Source organism: Lucilia sericata, unplaced genomic scaffold (genome assembly GCF_015586225.1).
Source record: "Lucilia sericata isolate MDLA Ls3-8-SP2 unplaced genomic scaffold, ASM1558622v1 Contig000767F_arrow, whole genome shotgun sequence".
In the NCBI taxonomy this organism is placed as follows: Eukaryota; Metazoa; Arthropoda; class Insecta; order Diptera; family Calliphoridae; genus Lucilia; species Lucilia sericata.
The window spans coordinates 2,501-16,156 of record NW_023994764.1 but is presented as its reverse complement, the minus strand read 5'-3'; the positions used below and the strand labels follow the sequence as shown (position 1 = coordinate 16,156).

At 30.8% G+C, this 13,656-nt stretch overlaps 1 protein-coding gene across 3 annotated transcripts; it reads left to right on the top strand.

Moving 5' to 3' along the window:
* Window positions 1-13,071, top strand: LOC119607955 (organic cation transporter protein). Of its 3 annotated transcripts, none has more exons than XM_037962124.1 (8): window positions 1-165; window positions 6,251-6,621; window positions 6,699-6,951; window positions 11,549-11,655; window positions 11,738-12,343; window positions 12,405-12,525; window positions 12,582-12,675; window positions 13,025-13,071. In XM_037962124.1, the coding sequence occupies exons 2-8, from the start codon at window positions 6,479-6,481 to the stop codon at window positions 13,054-13,056; spliced, it is 1,356 nt and encodes a 451-aa protein (XP_037818052.1). In that variant the 5' UTR covers window positions 1-165; window positions 6,251-6,478; the 3' UTR covers window positions 13,057-13,071. The 3 variants fall into 3 exon arrangements, with proteins under 3 accessions (XP_037818052.1, XP_037818053.1, XP_037818050.1); XM_037962125.1 differs by having other exon boundaries at window positions 1-398; window positions 6,495-6,621; XM_037962122.1 differs by having other exon boundaries at window positions 1-398.
* The last annotated feature ends 585 nt before the right edge of the window (window positions 13,072-13,656 follow it).

Sequence of the window (13,656 nt, the reverse complement as noted above, 5' to 3'; positions counted from 1 at the left end):
CTAGTCAGAACAAGCAGCAGTCCATGCACATTAATCTTTAGTGCCGGGACTAAAAGCAACGCGATAAGATTTCAAGTGAAATGAAGCGAAAAAATAACAATAATAAATAAATACAATAAAAATACCTTAAACTGCAGTGGAAAAAAAGTAGCAGAGTTCAATTAAGTATTAATTAATAGTTAAATAATTTGTTAAAAAAAAAAACAACAGCAACAATCAGTGGCAACAGAGTTAAAAAAAACCGGCGAAGAAAGTAATTAAATATTGTAAATAAAACGAAGTGAAATTTATCCATTAAAGGATATTGAATTGTCTTTTAAGGCAGGTTTTATAGCAACAAAAAAATATAAACATAAACAAACCGTTAACTGATGAAATCATATGTTTATGCTAAATGAGTAAGAATGACAACACTAAAATAATATAAACATAAACAACAATACAATTATATTAGTGTTACCTTTAGAGCTGCCAGATAAGTTTATGGGAAAATCGTTAAAATTTGTGGAAAATAATGGAAAAGAATTGGAAATGTAAAAATAATGTAAAATATAAGAATTTTGAACATGAATTAATCAGACAATAATATATTTAACAATTTTTATATATTTTCTTATAAACTTTTCAATAAGGAATTGTTTTTTTTTTAATATCTAGAAAATTTTGCCGAAAATTATAAATAAAATGGTGAAAACTTGATCATATTTTCATAAAAAAAAATCCAAAATTAATTCTTTGAAAAAGTTCTTAAGCTGTTGAACTTTATAAATTTTAATTTTAAAAATACATATCATAAAAAACGCTTTTTATGCATTGTTCAAATTTCGTCTGTCATTGCAACTGTTTTATCTGTTTTCGGGTTTAATCTTTAGCTAACAAATGTTTTATTCATATCAGTTAATATAAGAATTATATTAATATGTAGTCCAATAAATCAAACGATATCGTAATAAAATTTAAAAATAACCGTTTGACTTTCTTTTCAAATCATAATGAGTTCAACTTCTTAAAAATTAAAAAGTATGGAGAGATTATCATACACCCATCCTAGGGACACATTGGGCAAAAGCGTTTAACATGAAGACGAATAATAAATTTTGTTATCCTATCGAATATAACGGGTTAAGGCTTATCTTGATAATGATCCATAAGATTTGCCTTTCTTATTGTCGCTATCACAGAGACAAGCAATCGGACCTGTTTGTGGTGTAAAAAGGTACTATCGTTCGAAGTTCAGAATGCAATATATAATTTCGGCGAAAGTCTGGCAATAACAGAGAAAGTTTCAGCGTTTCATTGTTAGACTAGACTATAGTTTAGACTGTAGGCTAGACTTTAGACTAGAACTTTAGACTAGACTATAGACTAGACTATAGACTAGACCATAGACTAGACTACAGAGTAGACTATAGACTAGACCATAGACTAGACTACAGACTAGACTACAGATTAGACTATAGACTAGACTATAGATTAGACTAGACTATAGACTAGACTATATCTAGACTATAGACGAGACTATAGACTAAGTCTATAGACTAGACTATAGAGTTAGACTATAGACTCTGAACTATAGAATAGACTATAGACTGAACTATAGACTAGACTATAGACTAGAACTAATAGACCTGGACGATAGACTGGACTAAAGACTGGACTAAAGACGGGACCTAAAGACTGGACTAAAGACTAGACTAATAGACTAGACTATAAGACTAGACTTATAGGACTGACTATAGACTAGACTATAGACTAGCGGACTATAGACTAGACTATAGACCTAGACTATAGACTAACTAAGACTAGACATAGACTTAGACTATAGACTATAGAACAGAAATACTAGACTAGATACAGACCTAGACTAATAGACTAGACATATAGAGACTAGACTATAGACTAGACTAGACTATAGACTAGACTATAGACTAGACTATAGACTAGACTATAGACTAGACTATAGACTAGACTATAGACTAGACTATAGACTAGACTATAGACTAGACTATAGACTAGACTATAGACTAGACTATAGACTAGACTATAGACTAGACTATAGACTAGACTATAGACTAGACTATAGACTAGACTATAGACTAGACTATAGACTAGACTATAGACTAGACTATAGACTAGACTATACTAGACTATAGACTAGACTATAGACTAGACTATAGACTAGACTATAGACTAGACTATAGACTAGACTATAGACTAGACTATAGACTAGACTATAGACTAGACTATAGACTAGACTATAGACTAGACTATAGACTAGACTATAGACTAGACTATAGACTAGACTATAGACTAGACTATAGACTAGACTATAGACTAGACTATAGACTAGACTATAGACTAACTATAGACTAGACTATAGACTAGACTATAGACTAGACTATAGACTAGACTAAGACTAGACTATAGACTAGACTATAGACTAGACTATAGACTAGACTATAGACTAGACTATAGACTAGACTATAGACTAGACTATAGACTAGACTATAGACTAGACTATAGACTAGACTATAGACTAGACTATAGACTAGACTATAGACTAGACTATAGACTAGACTATAGACTAGACTATAACTAGACTATAGACTAGACTATAGACTAGACTATAGACTAGACTATAGACTAGACTATAGACTAGACTATAGACTAGACTATAGACTAGACTATAGACTAGACTATAGACTAGACTATAGACTAGACTATAGACTAGACTATAGACTAGACTATAGACTAGACTATAGACTAGACTATAGACTAGACTATAGACTAGACTATAGACTAGACTATAGACTAGACTATAGACTAGACTATAGACTAGACTATAGACTAGACTATAGACTAGACTATAGACTAGACTATAGACTAGACTATAGACTAGACTATAGACTAGACTATAGACTAGACTATAGACTAGACTATAGACTAGACTATAGACTAGACTATAGACTAGACTATAGACTAGACTAGACTAGACTATAGACTAGACTATAGACTAGACTATAGACTAGACTATAGACTAGACTATAGACTAGACTATAGACTAGACTATAGACTAGACTATAGACTAGACTATAGACTAGACTATAGACTAGACTATAGACTAGACTATAGACTAGACTATAGACTAGACTATAGACTAGACTATAGACTAGACTATAGACTAGACTATAGACTAGACTATAGACTAGACTATAGACTAGACTATAGACTAGACTATAGACTAGACTATAGACTAGACTATAGACTAGACTATAGACTAGACTATAGACTAGACTATAGACTAGACTATAGACTAGACTATAGACTAGACTATAGACTAGACTATAGACTAGACTATAGACTAGACTATAGACTAGACTATAGACTAGACTAGACTATAGACTAGACTATAGACTAGACTATAGACTAGACTATAGACTAGACTATAGACTAGACTATAGACTAGACTATAGACTAGACTATAGACTAGACTATAGGACTAGACTATAGACTAGACTATAGACTAGACTATAGACTAGACTATAGACTAGACTATAGACTAGACTATAGACTAGACTATAGACTAGACTATAGACTAGACTATAGACTAGACTATAGACTAGACTATAGACTAGACTATAGACTAGACTATAGACTAGACTATAGACTAGACTATAGACTAGACTATAGACTAGACTATAGACTAGACTATAGACTAGACTATAGACTAGACTATAGACTAGACTATAGACTAGACTATAGACTAGACTATAGACTAGACTATAGACTAGACTATAGACTAGACTATAGGACTAGACTATAGACTAGACTATAGACTAGACTATAGACTAGACTATAGACTAGACTATAGACTAGACTATAGACTAGACTATAGACTATAGACTAGACTATAGACTAGACTATAGACTAGACTATAGACTAGACTATAGACTAGACTATAGACTAGACTATAGACTAGACTATAGACTAGACTATAGACTAGACTATAGACTAGACTATAGACTAGACTATAGACTAGGCTATAGACTAGACTATAGACTAGGTACTGAAAAAACTAAATATGTCGTTACTGTTGACCTTTACTACTCATTTGTAAATAAGTTAAACTTGACCTATAACCTTGCAATTACCTTTTAGACATTGTTTGTTGTAAATAAAAATAGACAAGAAAAACATGTGCAAATAAATTGGGATTTTCCCACAAATTTTATATTTAAAAATTTGTAAATGTTTGTTTTAGAGTAAAACCTATTTATTTCCCATTATTATTAGTTTGGTATTGAAAGTTTTAAATTCTAGTAAAAATAGCTAATTATATAAGTATGCAAAAATTAATCCATCAAAACTTGGTATGCGCTTTTAGAAATGTCTTGTCAAAGTCTTCTAGCAATTGGATCAATGAAAGTTATCTTCATATTTCGGAATTTCATTTCAAATTTCCTAACAAATTGTTTATTAATTGTTTTAGTTATTTTTATTTATTTACTCTTCCTTTTAATTGAATATAGTTTTAAATTATGACGAATGATGTCGTTCAGATCTTGTTTACATTTATGCATAAATAATTAACAAATCAATTTGTGGCATGCAATTTCATCTAAATTGATCGCAATTTACAAATAATAAAGTGACAACAGCAAACGATTTTATTGCGATCCATGAAATGTTTTTGTTTTTTCCCCCAAACAATTAGTAATTACATATAAAAAAGTTTAATTAAACTGAAATGGATTAAATATTGTAAATAATCACTTTTAAACAATTACATGAATAAACATTAGTTTTTCCTATTGCTCATTTGTATCTCAACTATGAAAAACTTTTGGAAATTTAAAATATTTTCCATCTTGAACCACTGTACAATGTAAATATTTTACTTTATTCATTACAAAAATCACATTTGTTCGGTATAGTATGAAAACCATTTAATGTTTATTTGCAAAACACAAATTAAACTAAAATTTCTAACACTTAGTGAGAGAACGATATTTGTATAAGTAATCGTCAAATAATTGTCCACAAAACCAATTTAATAGCTACAAAAAAAAAAAAAACAACTATTCTCAAATAAATAACTTAAAACCCTAAAGGAATTACTTCGTCCAGATTACACAGATGAAAAGTTATAGCGATATGATTAACATACTTGGAATACCCCAAAATAATTGTGTTTTTTTCACCAGGCATGGATAACTGAAATTTTGAAATAGTAGACTATTATTGACTAGTCTAGTCTATAGTCTAGTCTATAGTCTAGTCTATAGTCTAGTCTATAGTCTAGTCTATAGTCTAGTCTATCAGAACAATAGTACAGAATTTTCCATCCCCGTTTTGTCATATATTTCAAAATACTCAATCACTTTCTATTTTTAAAAATTTCTCTTAATTTAAAAAGACTTCCGTAATCCGACAATGATCAGGAATGGAACATATAACGCTATAGCGGTTTATTCAGGCGAGAACTTAAGTTTTCAATAAAAAAAATACTTTTAACTTCGTTTACATTGACATGAAGTGAACTTTGTTTTCTAACTTATAGAGGTTGAGTCCTGTTTTCATGGTGACCTGCATCTTCAAAAATCTGCAAAACTATGTATTCTAATTCGATCATATCATAGAAATGATCATGATAAGTGTGTATAATTAAACCAAGAAAACTAAAGTAATTAAATCAAGCGATTTTGACGATCATGGCAAATATGAAACATTATCTTGAAAACGAAATGTTCTGTTTCAAATCAGGCAATCATCGATGTCCTTCGTTGTAAAAGATGTTCCATTCGAGAACTTCAACTAGAACAAATTCCTACAAAGTGATCGTTATTCTTCCAGAATAAACGAATATTATATTAATTAAAAAGATTTTAATAGTGACAATATAAAGTCACAATTTTCCATTCCTGTAAGTGATATGTGTGTGTGAGAATAGAGAAAGAAAATCTCAGAAATCACAATTATTTATTTTCGATGATCTCTTAATAAATCGATGCGTGATGTTGTAAATGAAAAAGAGAGAAGGCGGCAAATATCTAAACATCTACAACATCTAAATATCTATTTGTCTAGCTATTATTATATCCGTCTAACTGTCTGTCTCTCGCTACCCATTCACGACACGGTTTATTGCTATTGTTGTTATTATTTAATATATTTTACGAATCACCTCAAATACAAATATTTATAAATAAATTTAAAAAAAAAAACGCTTTTTTGTGAAATTTCATTTCAGTACAAATATTCTCAACAAAACAGTGAGTTGTGACAAACGTGCTTGACAATCTACTGTTAAAGAAACGGCGAACAAATTGCAATAAATAATTAAATTTTCACAAATTTCACGGAAAATTTAATAAAAACAAATTAACAAAGAAAATGTACTAGTCTTTGAATAATAAAATAAAGTATAAAATAAATTAATTAATAAATAAAATTAATTAAATTGTTATTATTTTTTAAAATGGATTTCGATCAAGTATTAGAAGAAATCGGTGAATTTGGCCGTTATCAAAAAACCAATTATTTATTAATATGTCTACCGGTCATGTTTGCCGCGGCCAATAGTTTATCGTATGTTTTTACAGCCGGTTCACCAGCTTATAGGTAATTTATCTCAAAATTTAAAAAGGGAAATTCCTAAATGTAAAACTAATTAAATAATTGTGTTTTTTTTTTCTAAGATGCTTAATACCTCAGTGTGATGATTTGCAACAGCAACAATTATATCCTCATTGGCTGGTTAATGCTACTCCGGGTACTTACGATAAAAATGGGGTTTTTACTCCCGAGTCTTGTTATCGTTATCGGCTAAATGATTCGGCAAGTGTTAATAGCTTGGGACAAGAGTGTCCTCGTGATATGTTTTATAGTGACTTAAAGGAACGTTGTTTTGAGTGGGTATTTGATGCAGAGGAAAGAACAATTGTACAGGAGGTAAGTGATGGAAAATATCGAGGATATAGTCAATCCAATCAGACAATATAACATTGTTTTGCCAAATACATGCAAAAAAGAGGACTATAATCTAAACTGTAAACTGCACTAAAAGTCTATAATCTCGACTATAGTCTAATTTTTAATTCCGTTTAAAGTCTGGCCTAAACTCTAATCTACTGCCAGGAATGTACTATAATCTGAAATATTTTCTAGCCTACAGACAGGACTATAGTCTGGATTGTGAGGATGGCAGTCTGGACTAAGGCTAGTCCATAATCAGGACAACAGCACACAGTGGTATAGGAAAAAAAAAAGAGGGAAATAATTCGGTAACTTCTAAACGGTTAATCCGATTTTAATGAAATTTGGTGTGCACAAAGAGGAGGTGTTGTCGAGTTTAGGTTTTGAATTTGGACCTTATAGGCCAACCAGGGGCCCGGCGGGGGGTCCTCAAATTAGGACACCTCGGCTATGTTAAATTTTTAAAACGATCCTATTTCTTCATTTGAGTTCCGATTTAAAAAAAATTTCGTATATAGAATCTCCTCATCGAGCACTATAAAAAATGTTGTCATAGCAGTAAATTATCTCTTATAGTTTAGGAGATATTCGCATTTGAAAATTAAAATTTTAAAATTTTTACCGTCCTTACTTTAGTTTTTTTTAATAATAGCAGGTCCAAATATTCCCGATTTTCGCCATTTTGTTTTATTCGCTTAACAACAAGTTTATATATCAAGCAGTGAAAGAATTATGTAAAAATCATGACTGAGTCCAAAGTTATAGGCATTTTAATTTAAAAAATTAAAAAAAGGCGATTTTTTGTCATTTTTTTGGGAAAAAAGTATCTTTTTCTTTTTAAGTTATCTAAAAAGTTTCTAAGAAGATGTATATAGAATTTATACTTTTTGGAAAGCTGACTTTACATAAAGTACGATAAATGAAACAAAACCTAAAAATTTTTGATACCGAGGGGACCAGGTCCATCCAAAAAAACCCTATTTTTTATGGAAAATTAAATTTTGAGCAAAAATTCTCAAATCGCATAGTCGATATCAAATTATAGTGACCTGTTTTATATGACCCAATATGTTCTTAATCATTTTGTAACGGGTTTCGATAACCCCGCCCCTGGTATGGATATAATAGGCAAAAAACTAAAAAATCCCATTTTTGGGATTTTTTAAAACTTTTTTGGGAATTCCGGGATTTCTAATAAGAAAATTCGAAATTTTGATTTAATTTTGGATTTTAAGTAAAAAAATCTACCTAACTGTAAAATTTCATCAAAAAATATTCATAAATAAAATTTTTATTGCAATTAGAAAAATTTGTATCTTCGCAAAAACTGAATAAAAAACATTTTTTAATTTTTTTTAAAAAAAGTATTCCGCGAATTTTTTAATTTTCAAAAATTATATACAGTTTTGAAAAATAGACAAAATTACCTTTCCATTGATATATAACATGCCTACCTAATGTTTTTTAAGTGACAAATTAATTAGGGAAAACTCAACATCTTTTAGAAAATTTGCCTAGCACTATTATTTTCATCCATAAGGTTAACTCTTAAATTTGTTACATATATGGATGAAAATAATTTTATTTATGAATATTTTTTGATGAAATTTTACAGTTAGGTAGATTTTTTTACTCAAAATCCAAAATTAAATAAAAATTTCGAATTTTCTTATTAGAAATCCCGGAATTCCCAAAAAAGTTTTAAAAAATCCCAAAAATGGGATTTTTTTGTTTTTTGCCTATTATATCCATACCAGGGGCGGGGTTATCGAAACCCGTTACAAAATGATTAAGAACTTATTGGGTCATATAAAACAGGTCACTATAATTTGATATCGACTATGCGATTTGAGAATTTTTGCTCAAAATTTAATTTTCCATAAAAAATAGGGTTTTTTTGGATGGACCTGGTCCCCTCGGTATCAAAAATTTTTAGGTTTTGTTTCATTTATCGTATTTTATGTAAAGTCAGCTTTCCAAAAAGTATAAATTCTATATACATCTTCTTAGAAACTTTTTAGATAACTTAAAAAGAAAAAGATACTTTTTTCCCAAAAAAATGACAAAAAATCGCCTTTTTTTCATTTTTTAAATTTAAATGCCTATAACTTTGGACTCAGTCATGATTTTTACATAATTCTTTCACTGCTTGGTATATAAACTTGTTGTTAAGCAAATAAAAAAAAATGGCGAAAATCGGAAATATTTGGACCTGCTATTATCAAAAAAACTAAAGTAAGGACGGTAAAAATTTTAAAATTTTAATATTCAAATGCGAATATCTCCTAAACTATAAGAGATAATTTACTGCTACACGACATTTTTTATAGTGCTCGATGAGGAGATTCTATATACGAAATTTTTTTTAAATCGGAACTCAAATGAAGAAATAGGATCGTTTTAAAAATTTAACATAGCCGAGGTGTCCTAATTTGAGGACCCCCCGCCGGGCCCCTGGTTGGCCTATAAGGTCCAAATTCAAAACCTAAACTCGACAACTCCTCTTTGTGCATACCAAATTTCATTAAAATCGGATTAACCGTTTAGAAGTTACCGAATTATTTCCCTCTTTTTTTTTTCCTATACCACTGTGCAGCATGGATCATAGTCTTGCCCATAGTTTGTAATATAGTCTAGTCTACGGTCTGAATTCTAGTTTAGTTTATACTTAGTCTCTACTGTAGTCTGGTCTCTAGTTTGGACTATTATCTAAGCTATAGTCTGAACTATAGCCTGGACTATAGTCTGAGCTATAGCCTGGCCTAAAGTCTGTTCTATAGTCTGCCCTATAGTCTGAGCTATAGTCTGGACTATAGACTGAGCTATAGTCTGAACTATAGTCTGGACTATAATCTGAGCTATAGTCTGGACTATAGTCTGAGCTATAGTCTGGACTGGATAGACTTAATCTAGTCTATAGTCTAGTATATAGTCAAGTCTATAGTCTAGTCTATAGCCAAGTCTATAGTCTAGTCTATAGTCAGTCTATAGTCTAGTCTATAGTCTAGTCTATAGTCTAGTCTGTAGTCTAGTCTATAGTCTAGTCTGTAGTCTAGTCTATATTCTAGTCTATAGTCTAGTCTATAGTCTAGTCCATAGTCTAGTCTATAGTCTAGTCTATAGTCTTGTCTATAGTCTAGTCTATAGTCTAGTCTATAGTCTAGTCTATAGTCTTGTCTATAGTCTAGTCTATAGTCTAGTCTATAGTCTTGTCTATAGTCTAGTCTATAGTCTAGTCTATAGTCTTGTCTATAGTCTAGTCTATAGTCTAGTCTATAGTCTTGTCTATAGTCTAGTCTATAGTCTAGTCTATAGTCTTGTCTATAGTCTAGTCTATTGTCTAGTCTATAGTCTAGTCTATAGTGTAGTCTATAGTCTAGTCTATAGTCTAGTCTATAGTCTAGTCTATAGTCTAGTCTATAGTCTAGTCTATAGTCTAGTCTATAGTCTAGTCTATAGTCTAGTCTATAGTCTAGTCTATAGTCTAGTCTATAGTCTAGTCTATAGTCTAGTCTATAGTCTAGTCTATAGTCTAGTCTATAGTCTAGTCTATAGTCTAGTCTATAGTCTAGTCTATAGTCTAGTCTATAGTCTAGTCTATAGTCTAGTCTATAGTCTAGTCTATAGTCTAGTCTATGTCTAGTCTATAGTCTAGTCTATAGTCTAGTCTATAGTCTAGTCTATAGCCAAGTCTATAGTCTAGTCTATAGTCAGTCTATAGTCTAGTCTATAGTCTAGTCTATAGTCTAGTCTATAGTCTAGTCTATAGTCTAGTCTATAGCCAAGTCTATAGTCTAGTCTATAGTCAGTCTATAGTCTAGTCTATAGTCTAGTCTATAGTCTAGTCTGTAGTCTAGTCTATAGTCTAGTCTATAGTCTAGTCTATAGTCTAGTCTATAGTCTAGTCTATAGTCTAGTCTATAGTCTAGTCTATAGTCTAGTCTATAGTCTAGTCTAGTCTAGTCTAGTCTATAGTCTCGTCTATCGTCTAGTCTATAGTCTAGTCTATAGTCTAGTCTATAGTCTAGTCTATAGTCTAGTCTATAGTCTAGTCTATAGTCTAGTCTATAGTCTAGTCTATAGTCTAGTCTATAGTCTAGTCTATAGTCTAGTCTATAGTCTAGTCTATAGTCTTGTCTATAGTCTAGTCTATAGTCTAGTCTGTAGTCTAGTCTGTAGTCTAGTCTATAGTCTAGTCTATAGTCTAGTCTGTAGTCTAGTCTATAGTCTAGTCTATAGTCTAGTCTATAGTCTAGTCTATAGTCTAGTCTATAGTCTAGTCTATAGTCTAGTCTATAGTCTAGTCTATAGTCTAGTCTATAGTCTAGTCTATAGTCTAGTCTATAGTCTAGTCTATAGTCTAGTCTATAGTCTAGTCTATAGTCTTGTCTATAGTCTAGTCTATAGTCTAGTCTATAGTCTAGTCTATAGTCTAGTCTATAGTCTAGTCTATAGTCTAGTCTAGTCTATAGTCTAGTCTATAGTCTAGTCTATAGTCTAGTCTATAGTATAGTCCATAGTCTAGTCTAATATCTAGTTCCACACTTCAATTTATTTTATTATCTGTTTTTAGTGGGACTTAACTTGCCAAGAAAATGCCTGGAAATTGGCATTTGTTGGTACAATGCATTTTGCGGGCCTGGTGGTTGGCACAGCTGGCTCGGGCTATTTTGCAGATCGGTAACTAATACAACTACAAACAATTTCATTCATTTATCCTCAAACCATTCAAAAATCAAAACAAATTTTCTTTAAACTCCAGATACGGTCGCAAAATCATCTTTATCGTTTGCATCATATTCATGGCCATAACAGGTGTGGCTCAGGGTTTAGCTTGGGATTATAATAGCTTCTTAGTATTTGCTTTTCTAAATGCTGTCGGTACTTCGGGTGTTTATCCTTTAGCATTTATTATTGGGGTCGAAATGGTGGGGCCGAAGAAACGTGAAATGTCCTCGATTGTCTTAAATTATTTCTATGCTGTGGGTGAGGCTTTAGTGGGTCTAACGGCCTGGCTATTACACGATTGGCAATTGTTGCAGTATGCTCTCTCCATACCACCGTTATTTTTTATAGTCTATTATTGGCTAGTGCCTGAATCAGTAAGATGGTTGATTGCCCGCAATCGTAAAGAGAAGGCGGGTCAAATTATACGTAAAGCGGCCCAGGTTAATCGTAAAGAGCTGTCAGTGGCCTTGTTGGCAAATTTTCAAACGGATAATTCTAGTGAAACTACTACAAACAATGGTGATATGAAGTTGGGTAAAGATAAAGAGAAAGCGGAAAAATATGAAATCTGGTTGGCAGTAAAGGAGGTGTTTAAATCGAAAACTTTAATGTTTAGATATACGATCATGTTGTATATATGGTGAGTTGGTCTATAGGCAGTATTTGTAAAAATATTGACTAGAGTTTTTCTTAACATTTAGGGCCATTAATGCGGTGGTTTACTATGGTCTTTCCCTTAACTCTACTAATTTAAGTGGTAATAAGTATTTCAACTTTGCTTTGGTATGTCTGGTGGAAATTCCCGGCTATACTTTGGCTTGGGTAAGTTTTTTATAAGATTTTTTAATTTATATGTTTGTCTAAAGCATTTTTCTTAGATTTCACTTAATAAATTTGGTCGCCGTCTTTCATTAACTGGTTCATTATTTCTTTGTGCCATAACATGTGTAGCCGGGGGTTACATCACCAAAGGTAAGTAGTAACTTTAAGGGCTAAAAGGCTATTTCAAAAATTTTAATGTTTGTCAAAAAGTTTCGCGTTTTATTATTCTTGAATCAAGAATACCAGAAATAGTCTTATTTAACATGCTATAGGTATAGAAACAAAAGCAATAATCTCAAACTTTGTCGTCTTTGATTTATTTATATCATAAACTTAAATATCAAAAGATACTTGTATTTTTATTTAAATTACTTTTATATTCAGATCATAGAGATATGGAGATTGCAGCTTTTGTTTCTTTACCGCTCATGTTTTTCATTGTATTTCTATTTAATTTAAATATTTTTTCTATTTTCTATTTTGTTTTTCCATTTATTAGTTGAAACTAACATGGAAACACGTAAAATTTAAATGAAGAACAAAAATACTCTTTATCACTATAGCTGACATTAAAAATAAACGTAAAATTTACTATATTATATGCACATAAGGGTACAAACCGAAAAAATTTTAAATAACACCAAAAGTCATTGATGTAATAGTAAAAATGTGAAATTTTCGTCAAAGCGGTTAGTTAGTTAGTTAGTTAGTTAGTTAGTTAGTTAGTTAGTTAGTAGTTAGTTAGTTAGTTAGTTAGTTAGTTAGTTAGTTAGTTAGTTAGTTAGTTAGTTAGTTAGTTAGTTAGTTAGTTAGTTAGTTAGTTAGTTAGTTAGTTAGTTAGTTAGTTAGTTAGTTAGTTAGTTAGTTAGTTAGTTAGTTAGTTAGTTAGTTAGTTAGTTAGTTAGGTTAGTTAGTTAGTTAGTTAGTTAGTAGTTAGTTAGTTAGTTAGTTAGTTAGTTAGTTAGTTAGTTAGTTAGTTAGTTAGTTAGTTAGTTAGTAGTTAGTTAGTTAGTTAGTTAGTTAGTTAGTTAGTTAGTTAGTTAGTTAGTTAGTTAGTTAGTTAGTTAGTTAGTTAGTTAGTTAGTTAGTTAGTTAGTTAGTTAGTTAGTTAGTTAGTTAGTTAGTTAGTAG